This window comes from Eptatretus burgeri, chromosome 4 (genome assembly GCF_056783735.1).
Source record: "Eptatretus burgeri isolate ZD-2024b chromosome 4, Ebu_testis_v1, whole genome shotgun sequence".
In the NCBI taxonomy this organism is placed as follows: domain Eukaryota; kingdom Metazoa; phylum Chordata; class Myxini; order Myxiniformes; family Myxinidae; genus Eptatretus; species Eptatretus burgeri.
The window spans coordinates 49,856,910-49,881,970 of NC_140964.1; the positions used below are offsets into that span (position 1 = coordinate 49,856,910).

Consider the following 25,061-nt stretch of genomic DNA (forward strand, 5'->3'; position numbering starts at 1 on the left):
GAAAAGACTTCTGCCTGCCTGTCTGAAGGTTGTAAATGATACGGTCGAGGGTGGAATCCTCAGCAAAGAGATGTCAGATTTCCAAGAAATTACAAAGATCGTTGATGAAAAAGAACAACAACAGTGGACCCAGGACACTGCCTTGGGGCACTCCAGCCTTGACAGGGAGAGAAGATGAGAGGATACCGTAAAGAGCTGTACGCTGAATATGAGTGGAAGAAGTCAGGGGCCTTGGATGCCATTAGCATTGAACGTTCACAAAATGTAATCATGACTGTGACGTCAATTATTACCAATCAAAATTCAATCAACATGTCAAGAAGGGAAGATGCTAATTAACATGCTGATAACTCAAATTGGCTTTGTTGTAAATGATGTGCAACATGGGATCTGCGATAAGAACATGACAATCTCTGTTTGTTTTCCACTTTGGTTTATAAGTTCCAAATCCACCACTTCAGGTTTATCTTCAACTTGAAATAATAAACTATGACTCTTGACGTTGCCTTGCAACCCATTCGAAAGTAAGGCCGAAGTCACATTTGCTAGACGGCAAGGATATGGCGGCCGTACGCCCTCTGAATTGACAGAAACTACTGGCGGCCACAGAGTTTCTGAGGTGGCCTCAGGGTGGCCCTACACCATTTGGCTGTATTTTACAGGCCATAGGGTCACCGTGGAATTATAATGCAGAGTTATAACTTTTTTCATTTCTCCGTTCGCCGTAGCAATTCGACAAGCCAAAATAAAAGAACTGGTAAAAAAATAAATAAAAAAAGAACCCACTCGTTACCGTCCGTCTGGCCGCACGTTCACCTGAGGGCCCCCCTGCGGTCCCCATGCGGGCACCTTGCGTCTGCCTTGAAAATTATATGGCCGCCACAGGAACGCCCTAAAGTCACCGTGCTACATCAAATCAAAGACCGTACGGCACCCCTACGTTTTCAGTCTCCACAATTTATAAATATGCTGTGTGGCTACCCGAAAAAAAAACAACATAGGTGACTGCTACATTGTGTGACCGTGGAAATACTGCAGCCGCCGTATAATTGCTAGTGGCCTTATATTTTGGAGACCCCACGGCCGCCGTGGCAAATGTGACTTAGGCCTAAGGAATAATTAAATTTCATAACTTTTGTCATATTTACATTAAAATGACTGGAGCTGTAAACTGCAAAATGAAGAGATCATTTTAATCACCCATTCTTGATTTACTGGAGTTTTTTTGCTGCTTGCAGAATGCAAGCACAATCCACTTCATCAAATACATGATGCATACACATTTATTAGGTGTGCACGTAGGATGCACCCCAACTTCTGCTTGCAGTCTCCCACACTCAACTCGTATGTCATTAACAATCCATTCCTTCTTGAATCTTAAACACACATGCATTCACTCTGTACAGAATGAATATCACTGTCACACAGTCACTCATAAATAATTTGTGACAGATAGTTAAATGAAACAAAGTTGAAATATAACACGAATTGGGAAAGTCTGCAAGATATAACTGCGTAATATGATGCAATGTAGTCGTACCTGCTCTCCAGAAACTTGATCGCTCGAAGGTCAATTTTGATTGGTTCTTTTGTTCCACAACCATTTCAAGTCAAATTTTTAGAAATTTTTGTTTCTTCCACAAAAATCTCTTGCTGTCCTTTTTCTGCACTGTGTGCTTCCTTCATCGTTTTGATGGTTTTCTCAGATCATTTTTCTTCATGGCAGTCTGGATGATTTTGGAGTAATGTATCAAAAAACAGAAGAGGAAATCAACTCCCATAACAATTTAAACATGCAAACAATTTGAAAATCCTCCTGAGAAACAGGTGTCAAAACACTAAATTAAAGCAATAAATGGTTTCCTGTGACCAAAGGAAATATTTGTGTAAAAGTAGCGAACCCAACCGATTTAATGTACATTTCCTTTGTTCTGCAGGTTCACAAACACCTCGTTGATCCATTCAAACATGCTTTGTTCACAAGACAGGTTGCTTTATTTATTTGCTCCTTGGCAATGACCCAAATATGGTGGAGAAATTACCATCATGGATTACAATGCTTATAGTTGATATTTAGAGGACATCCCAGGTTACCCTGAGAAGATGGTGGTGTCTTGAAAAACTACTGCAGTCATTGCATAAAAGCTTTACCCATGAGGGTAGTTGGGTGGGTGTACCTAGATTTTGTAACCGAATTATGATGAAGTAATTTTGCTTCATTGTGGCAATGTACATCACACCAAGGACAATGTTTGACTTGAAATGAAACTTGAAGGTGTTTGGTTTCCAGCATTATGTTCCCCGAATTGACATAAATTATACAGGTTGTGGGGCTGGGAAAGGCTGTTGCAGTGCAGGACGTGAGCTGCAGCATCTGCTCATTCTTATTGATGGCATTGTTCTTATCAATGCTATAGCATCGAGCACTGAAATAAATTATGTAGAGAGAACGGAATGACAGAAATTAGACATGTGTTTCAGATGGTGATGATCCAACCAAGCAAACATTTCTGTCTTCAGGAGACAGGTTCCCCCGTTGTTTCGGATGTTCCTTTCCAGCTGAACAGTGAGTATTCCATCACACTGCTGACTTATTCCAGTTGATTGTGGAATGGTCTCAGGAAGTGGACAACTTGTGACAGAGTGCCAATCACCAGTCCCTCTTTTATAGGCAAGATAATTGCCACCCTGCACATCCTTTGATGAGTCATCCAGATTGGCAGAATCCAAAGTGAGAATTGGTGAGAAGTTCATCTGTTTTACGATGTTTCTTGATGGATATACTTCAGGTCTTCTGAATTGAGTGGGAGATTTCCACAAGTATCCCCTTTCTTCCAACGCTCAAGCCACAGACCATAAACCACCAATTGCAAATTCAGTGCTGCCAGTTTGCATGACTGGCAGCTCCTCTTGTGATAAAGTGTATGACTTAGCCACAAAGGTTTTGGAATGAACAAGATCAGCCAAGAACACATTTACACCCTTGATTTTGAGTTTACCGATTAATGAAAATGAACTCCACAGCAAGTGGAAACCTTACTTGCCGTGCAACAGTCTATTGATTGTGGAATGGCTTTGCCTTGTTGAAGGAACACTGCTTTGACACTTGTCATGTTAGTAATCCAACATGTAGTTTTACTGCACTGCATTTCTCATCAGGTATGCCAGGTCCTTGAAGGTGCCCCTGTTCATCTTGACTGTCTGAGAATATGACAGTCTGATTCAAGCAGAAGTTTTCTTCAGGACTTGCCAGGCTCGGTCTGTGGCATCACTTCCAAGCCAACGGTGGACAATGAAGACGCACATTTTGTGTTCTTGCTTTTTACCACACGAAGAAAACATTTGTCTGCCAAGTAGTTTGTAGAAATCAACAGAATATCTCTATGACCTTGAATGAAGTCCACCCAGGAAGTAAATATGGCTTTGTAGTGTTTGTAAAGGTTTTCATGGACATTCCTACTTCGAGTGATGTGAGTAACTATCTTTGAGAGGTCTGTTTCATGGGCTGGACATGACAATCCTGGATGCAATTGTTCAGGTAGGTTTCATTCAGTGTAACTCTTTGGTGTTGACTTAATGGTTTGGGTATTGAGCCTGGGATCCTCGGGTCCTGAGTTCAAATCCTGCCTGGCCGTTGAATTAATACCAGGTGGGGTTGATTCAGCCTGTCATCCTTCCAAGCTCAGCAAAATGAGTACCACCATGCTGAGATGATTGAACCAATCGAGTCTCCTGCGTTGGAGTGGCGACCCTCCAGGATTGTGCCCAATAGCCAAGGAGCTGTACAGAGTATGGTCTCAATGGATGGAATGCAATTACGTCACATGGCTGATGTTCAACTAACCCAAAAGTGAGTGCTCCATGCATAGAGTTCTCCAGATGTTGATGTGGAAGACTTTATTCGGTCTGGTCTGACATTGTTCTAATTTGTTCAGGGTTCATCGCCTTGTGCTCCTCCTGGATTTCCTGTTATTTCTTTGTTTTTTCGCAAGTCATTCGACAAATGAGTGTAAACTGAGCTCGTCACAAGAAAACAGCAATTCATTTTTCTCTACAAGATCAAGTCTCATAGAAAAGAAGAGCAAGGTTAAATTGACAATGAGGTTGTGGGGTAACAACTGCGCACAACCAGTACGGGGATTAGCAAAGAGGAAAAGACAAAGAAAAAAAAAACAGAGGAAAAGGAGAGAATACTGAAAGAGTGGAAAGAAAGACCTCTGGATAGGCAGATAGCAGTTCTATGGAGAGGAGAAGCAAGTATCAGACGATAGAAAACAGAGACCACTGACCTTCCTGCAATATGAAAGACAACAGACCTTGTCCTTTGGCCTTATCACAGAAGATTCCAACTCGAGGGGGAGCACTCGGTAGAGTGCAAAACCTCCGCCGCCAATACAGCTGGGTCACTTAAGTGAACCTGATATCCTATTCATTGTAGGTCAAAACAGATCAGACTCTACTGAACCACGATTGAATAAACTAAACAAGATCGACGCTCATGTAGAAATGCCAAAAAAAAAAAAAAAATCGAAATTTTTTTGAAAAAAAAAGGTGCAAAAATTGTTTTTTTTTTCTATTACAAATTTTTGGGTGGGGGGGGCGGGGGGGTTGGAAATCAGTTAAAACATGTAGAAATGCAAAAAAATTCAAATAAAATCGAAATTTTTTTGAAAAAAATTTGCAAATTTTTTTTTTCTAACTTTTTTTTTTGGGGGGTTGGAAATCACTTAAAACATGTAGAAATGCAAAAACAAAAATTCAAATATTTTTTCAAAATGGCCACCATATTGGACTTTGGACCAAGTCCAAAATCTAATGGCATGATCCTTGGACCATACCTAATCCCCCCACCAAGTTTCATCGAAATCCGTCCAGGAGTTTTTCCGTAATACTGTTCACAAAGAAACAAACAGACAGGGGTGAAAACAGTAACCTCCATCCTCGCGGGGCAACTTAGCATAACAATTGTGCATTTTGTGAAGAAAGCACCAAATTTGGCACACGAGTGGCCGATCATATTATGAACAGATTTGGATATTGAGGCATCTCAAAATTTTTGATGGCAGTGGAAAATGGCTGCCACAGCCATCAGCGGCTGAATTTGAGATGGCCCAATATCCAAATCTATTCATAATATGATAGGCTACTAGTGTGCCAAATTTGGTGCTTTCCTCACAAAATGCACAATTGTTTGCTATATTTAGCTGAGTTGCCCCACTATCCATCTTCGATGGCAGAGGTTAATAATTTTGAGAGCTTTAGATTGTCCAGAATTCAGCAGAGATGTGATGCTGGAGTGGCAGCCCACAGCACAGAGCATTACACCAAAGTATTAACAAAAAGCCTTTCACATTTCTTTCTGATTATTTTACGTTCTTTTTTTAAAAATAATTCTCTTTGGTCATTCCAATGCTTGCTGTTTCTTCTCTTTCATCCTTTTTACTCTTTACTCCTCTCTTTCATTATCTATCTCTCAAAGGAGAAGTGAATTCTTGCAGAAATTTTTCTGTAAGGCTCACTTGGCTGCGCTTGGAGTGGGTTTGAGGGTTGTGGAGTCGTGGCTGAAACCCGAATCCGATCCAGGTTCCGCCGGATGATCCATCTCTGCTCTTCACTTCTTCACGTTCCTTATTGGTCTTCCATTTCACTAAAGACTGAACAGCTCTGATTTTCCTAGGAAACATTTGGACCGTCGGAGGATTCCTGGTCTATGGCTGGCTTTGGAAGGCAGCTTTGCTGTGTGGTCAAACCCAGGAAAGGTCATGGCTGATGTTGAGTGTGCTACAGGCCTACTGGTTCGACTCGGATGCTGTGTTGGCCTGAGGAACAGTTCGGCAATGTTGTCTAATTTAACCACAACTGTGTATGTCCATTTTAACGAGAACACGATTTTATACCTTCCACGCGGATCCTGCCATAGTTAGCTGCAACCGTTCCCGAGGATGAGTTTGTCCGTACCTTAATGCACTGCAATCTATATCGTTCATTCTCAGGATTTCAAAAATTACATCTATCTATCTATCTATCTATCTATCTATCTATCTCACACACACACACACACACACACACACACACACACACACACACACACACACACACACACACACACACACACACACACACACACACACACACACACACACACACACACACACACACACACACACACACACACACACACACACACACACACACACACACACACACACACACACACACACACACCTTTGCACTGCAATCATAAAGATGTGTAAATTTTGCATTTATCGTTTTGTGTGCAATCATGAGCAGCAAAATAGATCTGGAAAAATTCCACACATGGACAACGTAACACGTTTCAAGTGTAGTGCACAATGCTGTGTTATTATGAACCTTGGCTGTTGACCCTGTGACTGTGGACTTGAGTTTCTGTACTTTGGTTGCTTTGGCTACCGGCGTTGAAACTTTGGAGAGAGGAGCCACAGTTTCTTTCTCAACTCAAGGAAATTCAGCCACTATGGTCATTGTATCTAAAAGACAAAACATAAATGGTTAATGCAACACAAACTCAATATAATCATTTCGTAAAAGTAAAAGCAGACGAACCTTTTCTGAGGAATTGTATGGAAAATCCACACAAGAAGAAACTGTTGGGTCCACCAAGTCTCCACTGATAACCCAAGTTATAAATTAAGTTCTAATTTAATACCTCACATTTCCATATAACCAAAACCTCAATTATACTGCAGATTAAATGAGCCAAACCTGCAAACCTCACTGACAATCCCCTGAAGAAATTAATGCTCCTTTCCCACTCTTAAAATCCAAGCAACAGTCTTGATACATGATAGAGTAAAAATAAATGTTCAAGAAAAAGAGAGCAAAGAAACAAATAGTACAAAGGAGAACCCTATCCATTTTGAAACAAACAGAAAAATCAGACTTTTATTTGCCTCTGGCAGTTTCATTTGTCATCCACAAACATCTCAGTCCTAGATTCCAGCTCCGGCCATTTTATATCCAATTCACAATTCGTTTCCAGTTACAAGCCAAAGCACTAACTTCTGTAGGAGTGTTAGCACTGCCACACAATCTTCATCAGTTGTCTGATCATTTCTGGATTGCAATTCGCATGATCTGGTATTATGTGGATGTATGTGAGCGGATATGGAAACATTTCCATGTTCATGTACTTCCAGGGAAACACTGTTGCTACCCTCTCCTTCCTGATTTCAATTAGGTTAACTGCAGGCAACATGGTGCTCCCTCTTCACATACTACCTTAAGTTTCCATTACTCTCCATGCTTTAAGCCCACGCTCGTGAAGTGAAAATCAGGGTTAAGCAATCAGTCCCATATGTGCGTCTGTACGTATGTGCGTGTCTGCATTTTGTTATTCCCTTTTCTCTGAAACCACTTGTCTGATTGACACAAAATTTTCACCAATGGAGTGATTACTCATGTCGAAAGTTTGAATGATAATTGTGATGTAGTAGGTCACATGATGTGGCAGCCATTTTGGAAAAAAAACTGAGAAACGTTTCACCGCTGTATCTGCGAAACCGCTCCATGGAAAAAAATAACCACTAATGTCAAGTACTCTCCATACAGAATAAATGTGGTTTTTTTTTTATGTCACAAGTGCCTTTCTTATGACATCACAATTACAGACGTAGAATGTGACATCCGATCAATGGGAAAATTTTTGAGGGTCCTCTCGGTCAACAAACAAAAATCTATGATGTCATCAGTAATGTGGTACGGCACCCATTTATATGTATTTTTTTTAAACCTTCAAAAATCATCTGAAACTGATGAACAGATCGAGGACAAACTTTACAGGTATGACCACCTATCAATGAGGAACAATAAGTTCCCCACCAATGATGTCACAAGTCACAAGTTTAATGTTTTGATTGTGCATTCTTTTAAAAATTTTTGAATCAGGCTCACTTGGCTGCACCTGGATACGTTTGATGGTAGAGGAGTTACAGTTGAAGGCCGAGTCCTATCCAGGTTCCTCCTGATGATTTCATTTTTGATTCTTGCTTGTTCGGGTTCCTTCCGATGACTCTAATGCAGTACCGATTATATTTGGTCTTCAATTTGATTTGAATGAAATTTTTTAATTTAAAAATTTACCACCAGAAGAGTTGGTTCACACCAAGTCCTTCTCAAGATTGTGTGGGGCAAGTATTCTCTGAACAACATCTCATTCTTGAAAGGTATTTGAGTTTGGAAATAACAAGCAAGTTCCTATGTTGAATAACAGTTGATTCAAGAAATAGAGGTTTTTACACAATTCCTTGTATTATAAAGTTAGCGCCAAGATGAAATGACTCATGTATCAACAAACAAGTGCTCATAATTAATGACAGGCAAGTGCATGAAAATGCTGAGACAAAAGCAAACCGTTTACGACGATGTAAGTACTGTCTTCTGTTTGGATTTCAGGAGGGAGAGGGATGGAAAACTTCACATTGCTAATGTTAGCCACCTGCCCCTGTAAGAAAGCACCATACAAATGTATTAGCAGTATTTAAAACAGCTGATGCAAGGATACTGCAGTTTGCATTATTGATGTTACGCTCACAAAGTTTATCTTTCATAGATAGATGTCACCACAAGGAGGAATTAGAAGTCCATAAAGACAAATGCAATTACAAGCCCCATCATGTCTTTGCCATGCGCACATGCCGGCACTCCGACCTGTTGTAGATTATGCTCATTAAACAGTGAACGCAAAGCAGGGAATTGAGCAAACGTACTTTTGTGCAATAAAACACTTTTCCAAAGAGATCGCATGATGCAGACTGGTCACAACCTAGATGCAGACTGGACAACTGCCTTTGACGTTGTAATTCATTGTTACATGGACTGCAACCACCCTCGAACCTCAATTGAAGAAGCCACCGACCATACTGTGGCCAACACTCCGAGGATTCAACCAATCGGTCGAAAATGTGCATAAATCGATACCCAAGCGGTTGAATGGGGTGTCATTCATATTCCTTCTGCCATGTGTGTGCAAATATGGCGGTTACCGAACTCAGGATCCATCCATCCATTGGGACCATACTCTGTGGAGCGGTGGTGCTGCCGAAGCAGTCTCCTTGCCAATTGGGCACAATCCTGGACAGGTAAACTCAGGATGATTACATTTTTAATCCTCCAAGTGTAATCAATGACCCCAAACCATTGGCGTAACAAAATGACTGGATCACGAGAAGCACCACATCTCTTGAGAAATAAATAAATGCTGTAATGAATATTACTTATGGGTGAATGAGGTGGATATTTCATAATCAATGTTTGAAGGAGTCTTGTAGCTCCCTGCTTAGCAACCATGAGGACGGTACATATGGAGAGCTCCTGTCCCCATGTCTCTTTCAACTTTATCCCTCATATTTAGTCTCATAATCTTTTCCCAGCTGTACATTCATACCTCCCATGAATTTGCAAGGCTAAAATGGTGGAACTGTATGTGCTGTCTGTCAAGCACTGAAGGAGATGGTGCATACATGTGTATTATGTGCATCGGTGAGATCGAGAGTGAATGTTGCCATTACCCGGCAGTTATATTACCACAAAAGCACGTGAAAGTAATTATCTAGCAGCCGAAAAGACCCATCACTTCACTTACGGGAACACCACCAATCTTTACCTTACCAATCTTACCAATCTTTGCGTAATTGCAATTTTTTTTTTGACCATTTATTGTTGTTTGTTGTTAATCGTGGGGATGGCATCCTTCCTCAATCGTGGTGGATAATCACAAGATCGAGCCATCTCTATTGTTTCATAACAGTGCTCTGTAAAATGTTCCGAGCACAAAAGCAAATATTTTGTTGGCCCGCTCCACACTCGGGCATTTTGGACAAAATTAGGGTCTTTGCAACCATCTCGGTTTGCATGACCACAACCATCAAGGAAACATCGACTCGGCATATTTGTGGAACATTGAAAATTATTTGCCGTTTCAGTTAAATCCTTCTGGAATATAACCCAGAGACAGTGAAGATGTGGTGGTCGATTTCCTTGTGCAACATCATGGCTAAACATGAAGAAGAAGATTGATTTTTAATCGCAAAATTACTGACTTTATAAATCAAAAATCAGAAAAAGATATAATATCTATTTTGTAAGGTATCAAGGGATAGATTAGTGTTGAGGTGGTCTGAACGTTTAGGTTCACCAGTGATACAACGTTCAAAATGTCCTAAGACGACATGAATATGAAAGGTGGTTCAGGGCAAACTTCTACTCCCCCCTCCACTACAAATGCAATGGTATACGTGCTTCACATCTTTCATAAAAATCTAATTTCCAAGCATAAATTCCAAACAACATGAATACTCCATATTGCAAAGCAAAGTGAAACTCGAGAGCTCATAGAACACGATGAAGTGTTCAAGTATATACTTCGATTTAAATTAAGGTTTGAAGGCTTATGAACAAATTAATTCTGGCTTTTACCACCGTATTACCGATTCCATCACCCGATCTAACACATTACATAATTATTCTTGTCTTTATAACATCCTTAAAAACCATAGGTTTCCTGTTTGGAATGATTTTCAATTTTGTTTCATTGCCAGACAGGCAGACAGATTAAAAATGTTCTCTCACTCCTCTCTTCGCATGTGAGATTGGTAGAAATTCAGAGCCGAAGTTCTGTAAAACGGTAAACTTGTCTTCCTATTCATGTTCTGAGTCATGTTCAAAATATAACATTCAATTAAAAAAAAGTTGTTCCTCAATCATAAATTGTCAATGATAAACTGATAAGACAGACAGAGACAGACAGACAGAGACAGATGGACGGACAGACATGAACCAATTGCTCAATCCCGCTTTATGCTTCGCTCGCGCGAGGTAACAACAATTTTAAGTTTTTTTCTTTTTTTGATCAACACGCCCCTCAACTTGCTGTTAAGACATGCCAGCCAAACCAGATACATACGTTTGAGAAGACCCGCTTTGCATTCACTAATATTGAGCCAGGTTTGTGCAGCATCGTTATGGAGGATTCAGGGTATCCATTCATGTTGATGCGAGCAACAAAAACTCCTTCTTCCTCGTATATCTGCAAAAAAAGGATAGAATTGCAACTCATTCAAAGAACCTTATCAAGAAGATGAAAGAACCTTATTAGAAAAAGAAGATAGGAAGGAAGATGAATGCACGTGTCAGTTTTGTTGTTGTTGGTTGTTATCTCCATATGTAGGTTTCAGATGGTGGAAAGGAGCCCTCCCAGGTCTCAATGTACCGTGTGTGTGTGGTGTGTGTGTGGTGTGTGTGTGGTGGTGTGGTGTGGTGGTGGTGTGGTGGTGGTGGTGGCGGTGTGGTGGTGGTGGTGGCAGTGTGGTGGTGGTGGCGGTGTGGTGGGGTGGTGGTGTGGTGGTGTGGTTGTGTGGTGGTGTGGTGGTGTGGTGGTTTGGTTGTGTGGTGGTGTGGTGGTGTGGTGGTGTGGTGGTGTGGTGGTGTGGTGGTGTGGTGGTGTGGTGGTGTGTGGTGTGTGGTGTGTGGTGTGTGGTGTGTGGTGTGTGGTGTGTGGTGTGTGGTGTGTGGTGTGTGGTGTGTGGTGTGTGTGTGTGTGTGTGTGGTGTTAAATTTGCTGTTGTTGGCTGCTATCTTCACACATGGGTGGGCTTCAGGAGGTGTAACAGAAACCGACCAGGTCCCATGTATTTAATTAGAAATTTCGAATTTCACAGAAGATTAAAAAGAAAACACATGGCTTTAACGGGGCTACATGAACAAGAACAAGCAAGGACCTGTGGAACATCGACGCAATGTAAAATGTGACTTCAGGTTCTCAACAATCTCCACCTCCCCACCCACCTTCCCAAACCCAAAGCCCTCAACCTCCGCCTCGCAAACCCAAATCCTCAGCCTCCCCCCGCAACCCCAAGACATTAATCCCATCCCTACTCCTAATCAAAAAACACCCTACACCCACCACCCACAGCCACAACTCAACACCCCCCCCCAAGAAAGTCCTCACGTCCTTCCCAAAGCCTCAACCTCCCAACTATGTCTCATTTTTGCTCCCCCTACCACCCAACCCCAAGTCCTCAATATCCCGCTCTCAACCTTAAGGCATCAATCCCCTCACAATTTCAAGCCTTCAAACCCCCGAAACACCCACCCACCCCACCCCAACTCTGTCCGCCCCTCCTCACCCTCGCCCCGCTCATAAAAGCAAATGGTCATTCTCACATTGACGCAGCAGAATATTTAAGGCTTTCCAATCTGCTATCATGCTTCTTTCCCCTCCCCTATCATTCCACTAATGACTTCACAGAAACCGTGATTGAAACACTTGGTACATGACATTTTCTGTCACTGTCACCTGTCCAATTAACAATCCCACGGGATATGTATAAATCCCATGGAATCTTAACTGTCATGTGACCATGAGATGACACCAATTATCTTCTTCCTGATGCATATTGTTAGGGGCTCAGGGACAACACAGGAAGTACTTGGACCCATGGACCCACTTCCTAACCGGTGACCCTGAAGCTGACAAGCCGCAAATAACTCTAAGGCACAACGGGATACTGAGCAACCACGGACGCAGTCAAAGACATTTAATTCAAGCAGGGTCCAGCATCTAAATCTGATTTAGCTTTCTGGTGAATTAAACCTCCCAGATGGGGAACCGTGCTCGCAATGCCCCACTCCATCCATCCATTGGGACCATACCCTGTGCAGAGCAATGGTGCTGCCGAAGCAGTCTCTTTGGCTATTGGGCACAATCCTTAACAGGTCGCAAGTCAATCAAAATAGCAGAGCGACACCGTAAGTGGGACATTGGTTAATCACTAACCATAACAGAACAGCATGGCAGAACTCCGTCACGAGAACACACTATGGTGTGTTGGCACTTTGACAACAGTTTATAAAGAACAAAAGGACATGTATTTACAGACAAACAGTTCACAAGAGAAAGATCTTACCCATTAAGCACATCAAGCCACTTATTCAGTCATCTTAGCATGTTTCTACACATGTCCAATACACTCAGTGAAACAAGATAAGGAAGGGTGATAGAGAGAGAAGGCGGTGCAGCTTGTTGGTGACCCATCACAAGCTTGCAGGTTTATGTTGGTCCGAACGTGAATAAGAGGTGGGGAAGAGAGAAGAGGGAGACAAATGATGTGGAGTGCCATGTGGGGACAATTCCACATGAATGTTCATAGTGCGACAGAGGAAATTGTGAATGCAGGTCAGTAACCCTGTCCCGAACGGGTCGAGTGTGTCATCGTTGATTACACTGGTACGTTCCAAGTGAAATAATAATTAGGAATAGCCAGAGAAAAAGTGCGAGTCAGTGTGTTAGCTGGCACGTCCAGGGAAACTCCGCAGCACATGAGCTCTCTGCACCATGGCACCAGCCCATTCATTCTCACAGACGGTCGCTCCCCCAGGTTCAGCCTTGACTTGTCGATTTTCCCCAGAAGCATACCAGCCCTGAGTCCTGGAATTATTAGGCTGATAAAGTTCCTTGGGGAGGTGTGGTTCTGGGGATCACCCTTCGAGCACAGCTTGAGCGCGACTTGAGCTTTGTGGGTGCCGTCACCCCATCTGTGCATTCGCCATGCGGTACACATTGGCTGAGCCCATGGTTCTGCAATGGAGCCCAAGACCAAGCCCACCAATCTGTGATGCGTTGTTCTGCTGTTTCTTGCTTGTTGAAGATACTTGCACTTGCAGTTTGCACCACTTTATGATGCACTTGCTTTGATTTGCAGTGAGTTGTAATGTGACTTTTGTGAGATGTAATATGTGTTGCAAAGCATGTATGGATGTGCTGCAAAGGGGTGCAGAGTGAGCAAGAGATGCAAGAAGAGAGATGCAAGAAGAGAGATGCAAGAAGAGAGATGCAAGAAGAGAAGGGGTTCAGAAAGAAGTATGACAAAGGGAGTTCAAATCAGTTACTCAAACACAATGCATTTTCTCTGTCCCATTATAAATAAATCCCTTTTGTTAAATGTACCAGCTCGTTTCTGTGCTTCTTTCATTGGCTTAGCACGGTGCGTGTTGGGAAATTAGGAAACGGTAAATTGTGTACTTGGACCGACGGGTCTTGGTAACCATCCGCTCGGTTTACGCACGGTTCGAGCATGGTAATGGCTCGTTCCGCTCGAGCTCCGTCGAGGGTGTGAATTCCTCGGTAGCTTTGCCGCATGGATACTTAGGTATATTGAAGTTTGGGAATTAACCCTATCCCACGCGGTCGAATTATTGGCGATTCACGGTCCTGTAAGGGACCCGTGCCTTTTGGAATTCTGCGAGAAGCATGATCTACATTCCGGGTGTTCGGTGGAGCCGACTCTACTGCTCCACCTCGCGGTCGTGCTCGCCACCGACACCCGGCCCCACAACAATATCGCATCATATTTCAAAAATGCATTGGGCGAAATATGTGCTCGTGGATGAGGAATTGCGTGGTGGAGGTATGCGCTCTACCAAGTGCCCATCTAGTTTTTATATGCATCTATCTATGTCGAAGTGATGTGTCGGATAATGAAAGATCATACAAAAAGGAGACGTGTGGGGTAAAATAAAATTGCACATTTTCAGCGAGCCAGCAACCACCTGTTGCACCGCAGAACAACGTGGGGCCATCGCAGGTGAGTGGCCCGTGAGCTTTGTTCAAGTCAGTCAATATACAGTATGGTGTCTCCATGCATTTATAACAACTGCAATGTATCCAGCGATTCGTCGGTATGACGATCCCGCATTCGATGATATAAGTGAGGAAAGTGACAAAAAAAAAGTATCTTGAAGAAATCATTGCAGCCTGTTCCAAGCCAAGGCATTGTTGAACAGGCCAAAAAAAAGAAAGGGGTGGCTCAAGACTTGCAAGTTGACAGAGGGCTGACCACGATGATACACTGCCATCTTGGTAAGGCTTATTTTGATTTTTTTTGTGATAAGAAACCATTAAATTTTCTTCAAAAGGGGTGTTTTAATTCACTCAAACACCCAATTTTCATTCATGCACCACTTTGGAGTTGCCTTAGTATGCATACAAAGTTTGGGACCACTCGGTTTCATGGTTTTGAAGTAATGGAGGAGAGGGCAGACAGACAGATATACAGATGGACGGCAGACACACAGTGACATTTATTATTATAGATTCACCCCTTCCCAAAGAAATGGGAGACACTACTGTCATCAGCCTGTTCATGAAGCCGGTCAGAGATATACTCGCATATAAATCGTTAAAATTCCCAGATCTAACGTGATCAATGCAACCTGTCGACACGACAGGAATATTTTCTGTCATTAAATTAGAACAAGGTTGTCTAACTTAATTACAAGTGAAGAATGCACAAAATTTGTGCAGCAAGATCTTTCAAGATAACATGCAGCATTTCCTTGATAGGCCAAGGAGCAGTTATCATATTTCAAGTTGGCTAGTGATTCTATGGTCCGACGTGCGTTGCAACGACTTATAGCTCGACTTGGGCACTGGGCCGGCCTTTGGCACAGTTCACAAAGTTGTCTAATTTAAGCATAATGCGCATGTCCATTTCGACTACAACATGATTTTATACCTTCAATGTGGATACCGCCCAAATTAGCTGCTCCTGTTCCTGAGGGTGTGTTTGTCCACGCCTCAATGTACTGCAAATTTTCTCGTTCATCCACAGGCGTTTAAAATATTACATCAAACGCACACAGCTTTGCACAGCAAACAAAAATGCTGATACATTTTGCACTAAAAATATCATATCATAAATTTTGCACAAAAAAATATCATAAATATTGTGATGAAAATGTCTGAGGAATAAGGGGGGTTAATTAATTCGACAGATATTTCATACTTGGTGTGAGATCAGTTCTCATAATTACCCCAATTGATGCTGTCAGGATCGCTCGTCAAATATAGTTCCTCATCTTTCCTTCCATCGATGACATGTACTTTACTCTAATTTCCCTTCGATTTAATTCATTGCACCTTGTACGATGGTGCAGCATATCTGAGGATTGGAGATGTAGCCGAGCTTGTGAGTTACTGACCTGCATTTTCCTTCATTCACTGTGGTTATATGGGTTATGGATGTGACTCTTCTTCTTCTTCTTTCGGCTGCTCCCGTTCGGGGTCGCCACAGCGGATCATCCGTATGATCCGCATAGTGATTTGGCACATGTTTTACGCCGGATGCCCTTCCTGACGCAACCCTGGTCGCCTCTTACGACACAGGGATATGGTACACCTATTTTAACCGGGGTATACACCGGCCCAGTACACTGGTACTCATTTCGCCGACCTCGGAAGGATGACAGGCTGAGTCAACCCCCTGGTGTATTAATTCAGTGGCCCAACGGGACTTGAACTCAGGACCTTTTGGATCCCAAGCCACTGCCCTAACCACTGCGCCAACACCAGTCATTAATGGATGTGACTACAGCATGGTAAATTATGTTGGGGTGACTAAACAAGTGTTGGTGCACATATGAATTGGCATGGAAAATAAATGATTTCTATTTTTAAACGTTAATCCCACGTGGGAAATTAGTGCACACCAAATTTGACTTGTGCTCAAGGTCATTCTACAGAACTTATTTCCAGCCTGACTGGTTCCGAGTCTATTCAGACCCAGCCTGATCCCATTACAATGGTATCTATTTACCCCAGGAAGGCTCTGCATTGTTAAAATTGTTAAATGATCTCTTGTTTTGCTTTGTCAACGTCAAATTGTCAATCCTCCTTTGCTTACTCGTGATTTTAGTCTCGTACAAATCAATTTTATTCGCACTTTCAGATTTTCGATATTGCAGCACAATTTTACGTTTTCAGCATCGCTCTGGCCAGCCATAACCACAAAGGGGTGCAAATAATTGGTCGAATCATTATTCAAATAATTTGTCACAATTTTGAGACATCAGTAGTATGTTCTTGATTCCAAGGCTGCTGCAGATAATCCCAATGAGTATCTCTGAAATGAAGTCGGCTGTGTGTATCGTTAATAACTCAAGAAACTTGAGCAGAATGCACCAGGTAATGGAAAAGTAAAATGATCTGTATTAATTCTGTACATTGTTGTCCCTGTCGCCAAGTATCAACAAACTATGCTCCCATCTGTCACTTACCTTGGGAAGCACAGCCAAAGCTTGGGTTCCACACATAAACTTCCGGGAAGGCCTTTCCACAATGATGGTCAGCATTCCTTTGAGAGAAACAAAAGAGTGAATGGAATACAGATTAAAGAACCCAATCTCTATATTACAATCATTGTTACTGGTGCACAGAGCTGATAACATGACATTTACGCAATTATGGTAAAATAAAAGCAGTTATATTTTTAAAATGAAATTTACATCAATCTCAGGCCAATGCAGGAAAAGGATTTCAGGGCCATAATCTCTTCACTGATCAAACACAACCCAGGCCCCTTAAAGCAGAGAAGTAATTTACCAGCCAATTGGTTTCCAAGAAGTTTCTGTACTTCCCAGTCAGGGAAGTGTTGGAGAACTAAGATTTATCAGAATCATTGCAATACAAACACCTTTGAAAAGTAAAAATTCATCTCATGAAATAGTGATATTTGTGAAGGCTTGTGGTGTCGTGATTAGAGGATCCATTCTGAGTCTGTGCAGTCAGCGGTTCAATCCCTGGTCGAGTCATACCAAACACTTCAAAAATGATACGTGCAGTTTCCTTGCTTGACGAATAATATTTCAAAGGTTAAGAGCATGGACAAACAACCATGGCTTGCCAACCATTCCACAGGCTCGATAGGCCCAATGGTCTCCTCCTACAGGGAAAGTCCTTTGAAATGGAAATCATATTTCTATTTATTTCTTCATGTCGGTCTGCATTGGCGGATGGAATAAACAATAGAGTTTAATCAATGGAAGGTTGATTGTGATCAGCCTTTTGTGACAAAATGCTAACAATTAAAACTTCAGCTGCACCTTCTTTCCCACATCGCTACTCATCTTTTTGTTGATAAAATCCATTGTTCAATTGCACCACAGAACTTAATTGGTGCAGGTAAAGAGTTGTCATCAAGGAAGTCTCATTAATATTTAGCATTCATCAACTCAAACTTGCAAAAGCCCAACTCAAACCAAAGTGGAGCTTCCAGACTTCTTCATAGTCCTTTTTGAGGCCAAAGAGGCATCTTATCTTGTTTAACCAACATTTTCTGTTCAATATCTTTGCAATTACATGTTTGGCCTTGCAATTTAATTTCCATAATGAAGTGCACGCAAGCGTTAACTTATAAAATGTGACGAATGAACCATGTTCTTGTGTGCAACAGCAGATTATTCTGTACCAGAGGTTTAGGTGGAATTCATTGCATTTCAAATTGGTAGGTAATAAAAGGATTACATTTTTGTTATCATAATGATAAGCAAAAAAAATGGAAATGGTGAGATGGGAGTATACCATGGATGTAAATTGCTGCGATGTCCTCCAACAGCACACCAGGGGGAAGACGAACACAACTCTTCCTGGTGTATGTACTCTGCCACAAGTCCTGTCGTAAAAACACAAACCAAAGGAATTACACAAATTAATGTCAAGATCAGTTGTAACAATGATTGTTGTTGTTTACTATGCAGCCTGTGGCTGATGGTTGCATCATGTTTTTTTTCTGGAAGCACAGCTGTGCCGTTGATGCAGTGCCAGTTTCCAGTAAGCTGGTACTGTACTCATTTTTGCCAACCTCGGAAGGATGACAGGCCGAGTCAACACACATGGTGTTATTTCAATGACATGACAGGGGCTCAAACTCAAGACCCTAAGATCTTTAGCCAGCCACGTTAACTGTGAATCCAACACCAGGCTTTGGTTACAATGGTGGTGTATATTATATAATTGGCATTACTCAAACCAGTTAGGTGGCATCTTCTGGGATCAACTGACACACATCATATCAAAAACCTGATCAAACAATTGTTCACCACAAAAGAGAAGTGGTTAACAACTTCAATACGATCAACTCATGGCAAGAGGTAGAGCACAGGGGTAATAATATTTTGAAATAACATTATATGTGGAGCACATCTCAAATTAGATAAATGCTTGAAATAATTTAAAGCATTTAAAATTTTACAAGAAATGAAACAATTGAAATTTTATTAATGAGACAATAAAACCAAGACATTTATCAATGTTTTTACAATGTGGACAATAAAATTATCTTGACCTTAACAATCATGAATTACGTAGTATGCTTATTTATCAGGAAAATGTCGGCGGCATCATCGAACACCCGATTATGAGGATATCGAGTTTCGATGTGACACTTTGCAGTCATTCCAGCCGTGACTGAGATAATTTTTAATTCCTTGCTGCACTAAACCCAAATTGAAATTCATGTACGGATGAGATCAGTGATTCTGTAAGCACTCGATGAGGAGCGAAGGCTGCACATGAAGTCCTCAGATCATCTGAGTTGAACAACATTGCACCAATGTCACATCTCACTCTCATGTCATTGTATCATCCAGAATTCCCACCGAGTAATCAGCACAAATAAAAGTGATCGTATCCAAATCACTGCAATCAACTACGTACCCCCATCTTGTAATCATGAAGCAAAGGTTCAGCCATTGACATTGTTGTGGGCGGAGGGTCGGTGGCGAGAACGACCACTAAGTGGTGAAAGCTTTCCTCGTCTCCCACCAAACTCCCCAGAATTGTAGGCCGTCGCTCGGATAACTCCGCGAGCCGGCGGGTCGTTTAACCGACTGTGGTCGTCAATATTTCAATATTGACGTCAGACGTCAATTTACCTAACCTAACTAATCTATAAACAATTTACGCGATTTTGACTACCGGGGAAACCACGGCACGTCTTGCTCGAACCGGGTCTCACTACCGACTGTGGTAGAGTTCAACTACCAACTCCGCAAAGGACACTGTGGGATCTTTAACGTGCACCAACGACCGGTGCTGGAAAATGTGTCCTCCAGCGGCAATAAGATTCACATTTTTGGTTCGCTGGCGCCAGCAGTGACCACCATTTTCATTGTGTCTGTGTGTCTGTCTGTCTGTCTGTCTGTTTGTGACTCTCTCCAGAGCATAGCTCCGTGACGTTTGATGAGATCTTGATGAAACCTGGATACAATCTAGATATCATGGTCTAGTTGTGTCTTTTTGTACGAGGAGCATCCCACGCCTCGTGAGCATAGCCACGCCCACTTGAACTATTTATTTATTTATTCTCGATTTTTTTTTCTCGCAATTTCATTTCCTAGAAGCTGTGCATAATGTCCATAAGTGCAACATATAAAAAATCCGATTTGATTTGGCCAATTTTAACGGAAGAGATAGGTTTTTATGGTAGGGCTTCCTCAAACTCAATTGTACCTATCGTGGCATTGTTCAATAATGCCCGTGAACCATCGTCGCCTCCCGGCTAGTCTTCTTCAATTAGTTTCTGGGAGGATTGATTCTTGTTTTGAATAAAAATGAAAATTATAAAGGTTCAACAGTAGTCACATGATCTTTCATTTCCAAGCATTAATGGTGTGACTCAACCTTAAACTTTTCAAGTCTCTTTTCAAGCCATGTACGTACATTGACATTTTTTTGTAAGGTGATCAGCAGAGTGTCACCATTGTACTGCATCTCAATGTCAGATGGCTCAAATGCTGCAACATCCATTCGGGCCAGAAAAAACCCATCCCGCTCGTACATCTGTGAATGACATTGAAGGAATGACATTGAACACTGATGCTGGCTCCATGGATAAGCTTACATTTCTTCTTGGCTGACATGTTCAAACCTGGTTATTCACCTGAAATGCAGTTGAATGTACATGTATAATGTTTAAATTCATAATATTGTGCTCTTAATGGAGTGTTTGCTCATGGCTATGAATATAAAAATATATTATCCAAATAACATTCTAATTTGATTATTTCAGAATTAATTACACAAAATCGACACATTTTGACAGTCATATTCCATTTATACCAAGAATGGAACACTTCATGTACAATCTGAGTGTTTAATCAGTTTATATGGGTATGAAAACATAGGTATAGACACCTTATACAACTTTCTATGTCAATTATTGGCAAAGATATTGCGATTTTAAAATTTCACAACCAGCGGTGGTGGCCATCTTGGATTTTTGCCCATATTTCCAAAACAACGAAAAATCTGGCTTGGCACTATAGCTAAAATCAATTTATATGTTCTTAGTATGATTTGTGCCAATTTTGGTGCTTTTACCACCAAACCCACAATCGTTTCACATATCTGCCGCACTAGTAAGGGATAACTCAAATGGTTGACAATAAGGATACATCAGCAAAATTGTGCTTGACCAGTTTGTGATTTTGTCAAGTCTGAGGAGAAGGAAGAGGCTGCTGCCTGTCTATCAGAAGGATTGGAGATGTCATGGCAGAGAATGGACTCATCAACAAAGAGATAAAGAGGATTTTCCAGAGAATCAGTGAGATCATTGATGAACATTAGGAATAATATGTGGCCGAGAACACTGCCTTGGGGTACTCCATCTTTGGCAGGGAGACGAGATGAAAGGGTTCCATTGAGAGCCACACATTGGCAATGAAAGTGGAGGAAGTCAGTGCTCCAAGAGTGGAGTTGCCCTTGGGTTCCATATGTAGACAGTTTGGAGAGCAAGGCAGGATGCCAGATTGTAACAAAAGCTCAAGATATGTTCGCAGAGATAACCCTGATCTCACGTCTGATATAAGAGGACCTCCACCATTGTTGGGAGAGTAGAAGCAGCATGTCCAAGGCAGAGTGACCAGGTGTGAATCTGAAATGATGATCTGAGATTAGGCTGATGGAGAAAAGGAAGGATTTTATGTCAACTGTGATGATTGATTCCATGACTTTGGTGATGATTAGATATAAACGAATTGGGCTGTAGTTAAGAGGATCCATTTTTGCACCTTTTTATGTAATGCTGTGACGTTGGCTCATTTCCAATTTCCCAGGTGGATACAAGAGAGCAATTCTGAAGTGTATTAAAAAAACAGGAGAAAAAAAGAAAGAAAAGAAACCACGCATACGTGACGCACGAATATCGAAGCAGGTCACACTTTATGACCCACCGATACACAGGATCTGCGAATAACGAATGAGTGAATACACGGGGTCCAAGAATGATGAATCCACGAATAGCAAGGTAGAACAGTATATCGTTTTGGGCCCTATCTCTCAATGGTGAAGAATCACTTTAGAAATTCTCATGTCCAGATCCGGACCAAATCTTATCATTTTGTCCTTATCACACACCCAATCTCTCCACCAAATTTCGTCTGAATCCGTCCACAATTTTTAACATATCGTGTTCACAGACAGACAGACAGGGGTGAAAACAGAACCTTCGTCCACATTCGATGGTGGAGGTAAAGATGATGCATGATTTATGATTATATATTTGACAGGAGAGCAGTGATTCCAAGTTCTCCCCTAACCTCATGGCCTCTCCCCCCCCCCCACCTACCCCTCCTTCCATCACCCCCCCCACCACTGGGAGGGGTGGATAACCCACAAACTATTTAACAGCTTGAGAAAGTAAATACCTATGGATTCTTTTTAATGCCGTGAACAAACTTTGGTACATCCCTACATCACGGGTGATGAAGGATGTGGCCAAGCTTCATCGAAATTGTGTGTGCAGTTTCTGAGACTAAAGGAAATACCTATTTTGGGGGGCAACCCCCTCCCCCTTAGATCCCCTTCGAGCCCGAGTTATTCCATGCCGTGAACAAACATTGGTACACACCGGGTGATGAAGGTTCCGGTGAAGTTTCATCGAAATAGTGTGTGTAGTTTTTATAGAAGAAGTTGCAAATGTTTGTGGACAGACGGACAGACGACGTGCCATAACAAAAGCTCCCCAGAACTACGTTCCAGGTGAACTAAAAAAAAAACAAAAAAAACATTGGGGCAATACTCCTGGGCATTCACCTGGTAGCAGGTGGATAAGATAACCAGGGAACCACTGGTAGGCATGAATGACCCACAGAATATGTAATGGAGAAGAAAGCAAATACCTCCAGATTGTTATTTAAAACACCATGGACAAACTTTGGTATATCACAGGTGATAAAGGTTGTGGTGAAGTTTCATTGAAATTGTGTGTAGTTTCAAAGAAAAAAGCAAATACCTCTTTTGGGGGGGCAACACCCCTCACATCCACTTACACCCCAATTTTTCTCACGTCATGAACAAACTTTGGTACATCATGGGTGATGAAGGTTATGGTGAAGTTTCATCAGAACTGTGTGTGTCATTCCTGAGAAGAAAGCAAATATCTCTTTGTGGGTGCAACCCCACCCCCCCTATAATCTCCCTCAGACCACAATTTTTTTTTAATGCCACGGGCAAACTTTGGTATGTCGTAGGTAATGAAGGTTGTGGCCAAGTATCATCAGGATTGCACGTGCAGTTTCTGAGAAGAAAGCAAATACCAATTTGGGGGGACAACCCACGTAGACCCCCTTAGGACCCGATATTTTTGAATGGCATGAACAAAATTTGATATATACACAGTGATGAACGTTGTAGTAAAGTTTCATCAAAACTGTGTGTGTAGTTGCAGAGAAGAAGTTGAAAGTATTTGTGGACGGACAACGCACCATCCTGTGAGCTCCCTGGAACTACGTTCCAGGTGAGCTAAAAACTGCTTATGGACCTACCCTAGGTTTGTGACCTTAGCACAAGGGCCTCGGAAGTATTCTAATCAACCAGATGACTTCAAATCATCAAACAATCTTGCCTGCAGTTCGAGAGAAAAAAAAACTCGAGAGAGGAAACACACTGGACGTTCCAAAAGCAGGGTGGGAAAAGAGCCTGTTGAGATGGATTTCAAGTAGAATGGACCTCAGCAGCAACCGATACCGACAAAGTAATTGAACAAATTAACAGCTCACGATTTGTGAGAATGGCCACGAGTTTGAGACTTTGTGAGAATGGCATATGAAACATACTCGGAAGAAGTGAGTGAAGAAAAAGACCAATTTGCTGCTGTGTGTTTTCAGCTCCATGGGTACTCCATGGTCCAAGTTAATGCAACCCATGCGTGATAAATGTTGTGCTTGTCACATGTCCCTGCATTATTGCAAGGTGTGTCCCACCCCTTTACAATGATCCATCCCACTGCTTCCCAATTATGAATGAGGCACCCCACCCCAAAAATGAGGCCAAGTCATACTCTGGCTCAATCCTGACTTGGTCAGAAAGTTGCTGCACGAACAACAACAACAACAACAACAACAATGCAGGCATGGCATAGTTGCTTGTGTTGATGTTGTGTTTATATAATACACTGATGCTGTAAACATTCCTCACAAAGCATCCAAAACAACATGGCTATAAACACCAATCCTTCATACCTTGATGAACTCCATGGCTCTCTTCTTCTTTTTATAATCTGGAGACGGGCACAAACACACAATACAAATTAAGTTGGACAATGTAAAAATATTGAAATACATTAAATATAATAACAATATAATGCCTTTAGGGAATAGAAAGGTCTCACAGCTCAGCTGTTTACCTGGGCCAGGCTTTCACAATTGGGACATCCTTAAGCTTTGCTGTATTTTCAACTTTCTGAAGCCACAATGACTCCCTATATATGTGATTTTGGCCAGAGGTTTGATACATCTTAAATGTGGTGGAGAAAGGAAGTCACACACCAATAGCAGCTGAAGATGCTAACAGGTCTACTACAGCACTTACACCATCAGTCTTGACAAACACAGTCACAAACGGTATAATTAAACTGATATAAATAATGATTTTAAAGGTCGTAAAAAAACAATTCCCAAAGTTTAGCACCATTGATGGTGCCTAATGCACCACCTTATTCAAAACGAGCAAACACCACCCGCCACTTCGCTGACAGGATAATTAAGGGAGATGAGGGGGAGAGAGAGAGGGAGATGAGGGGGAGAGAGAGAGAGAGAGAGAGAGAGAGAGAGAGAGAGAGAGAGAGAGAGAGAGAGAGAGAGAGAGAGAGAGAGAGAGAGAGAGAGAGAGAGAGAGAGAGAGAGAGAGAGAGAGAGAGAGAGAGAGAGAGAGAGAGAGAGAGAGAGAGAGAGAGAGAGAGAGAGAGAGA

The 25,061-nt window shown here is 41.9% G+C and overlaps 1 protein-coding gene across 3 annotated transcripts in view; it reads right to left on the reverse strand.

Moving 5' to 3' along the window:
- Positions 1-25,061, reverse strand: part of LOC147028018 (uncharacterized) — a 79,234-nt gene that overhangs the window by 1,996 nt on the left and 52,177 nt on the right. For all 3 annotated transcript variants that reach the window (XM_085877946.1, XM_085877945.1, XM_085877944.1), the window contains 8 exons: positions 24,334-24,371; positions 20,534-20,653; positions 18,395-18,485; positions 17,092-17,168; positions 10,943-11,065; positions 8,392-8,482; positions 6,373-6,509; positions 1,541-1,727 (listed from right to left, as the gene is read on the reverse strand). In XM_085877946.1, coding sequence (XP_085734072.1) covers positions 6,478-6,509; positions 8,392-8,482; positions 10,943-11,065; positions 17,092-17,168; positions 18,395-18,485; positions 20,534-20,653; positions 24,334-24,371 — 572 coding nt within the window. In that variant the 3' untranslated portion in view covers positions 1,541-1,727; positions 6,373-6,477. The remainder of the gene's footprint in view (positions 1-1,540; positions 1,728-6,372; positions 6,510-8,391; positions 8,483-10,942; positions 11,066-17,091; positions 17,169-18,394; positions 18,486-20,533; positions 20,654-24,333; positions 24,372-25,061) is intronic.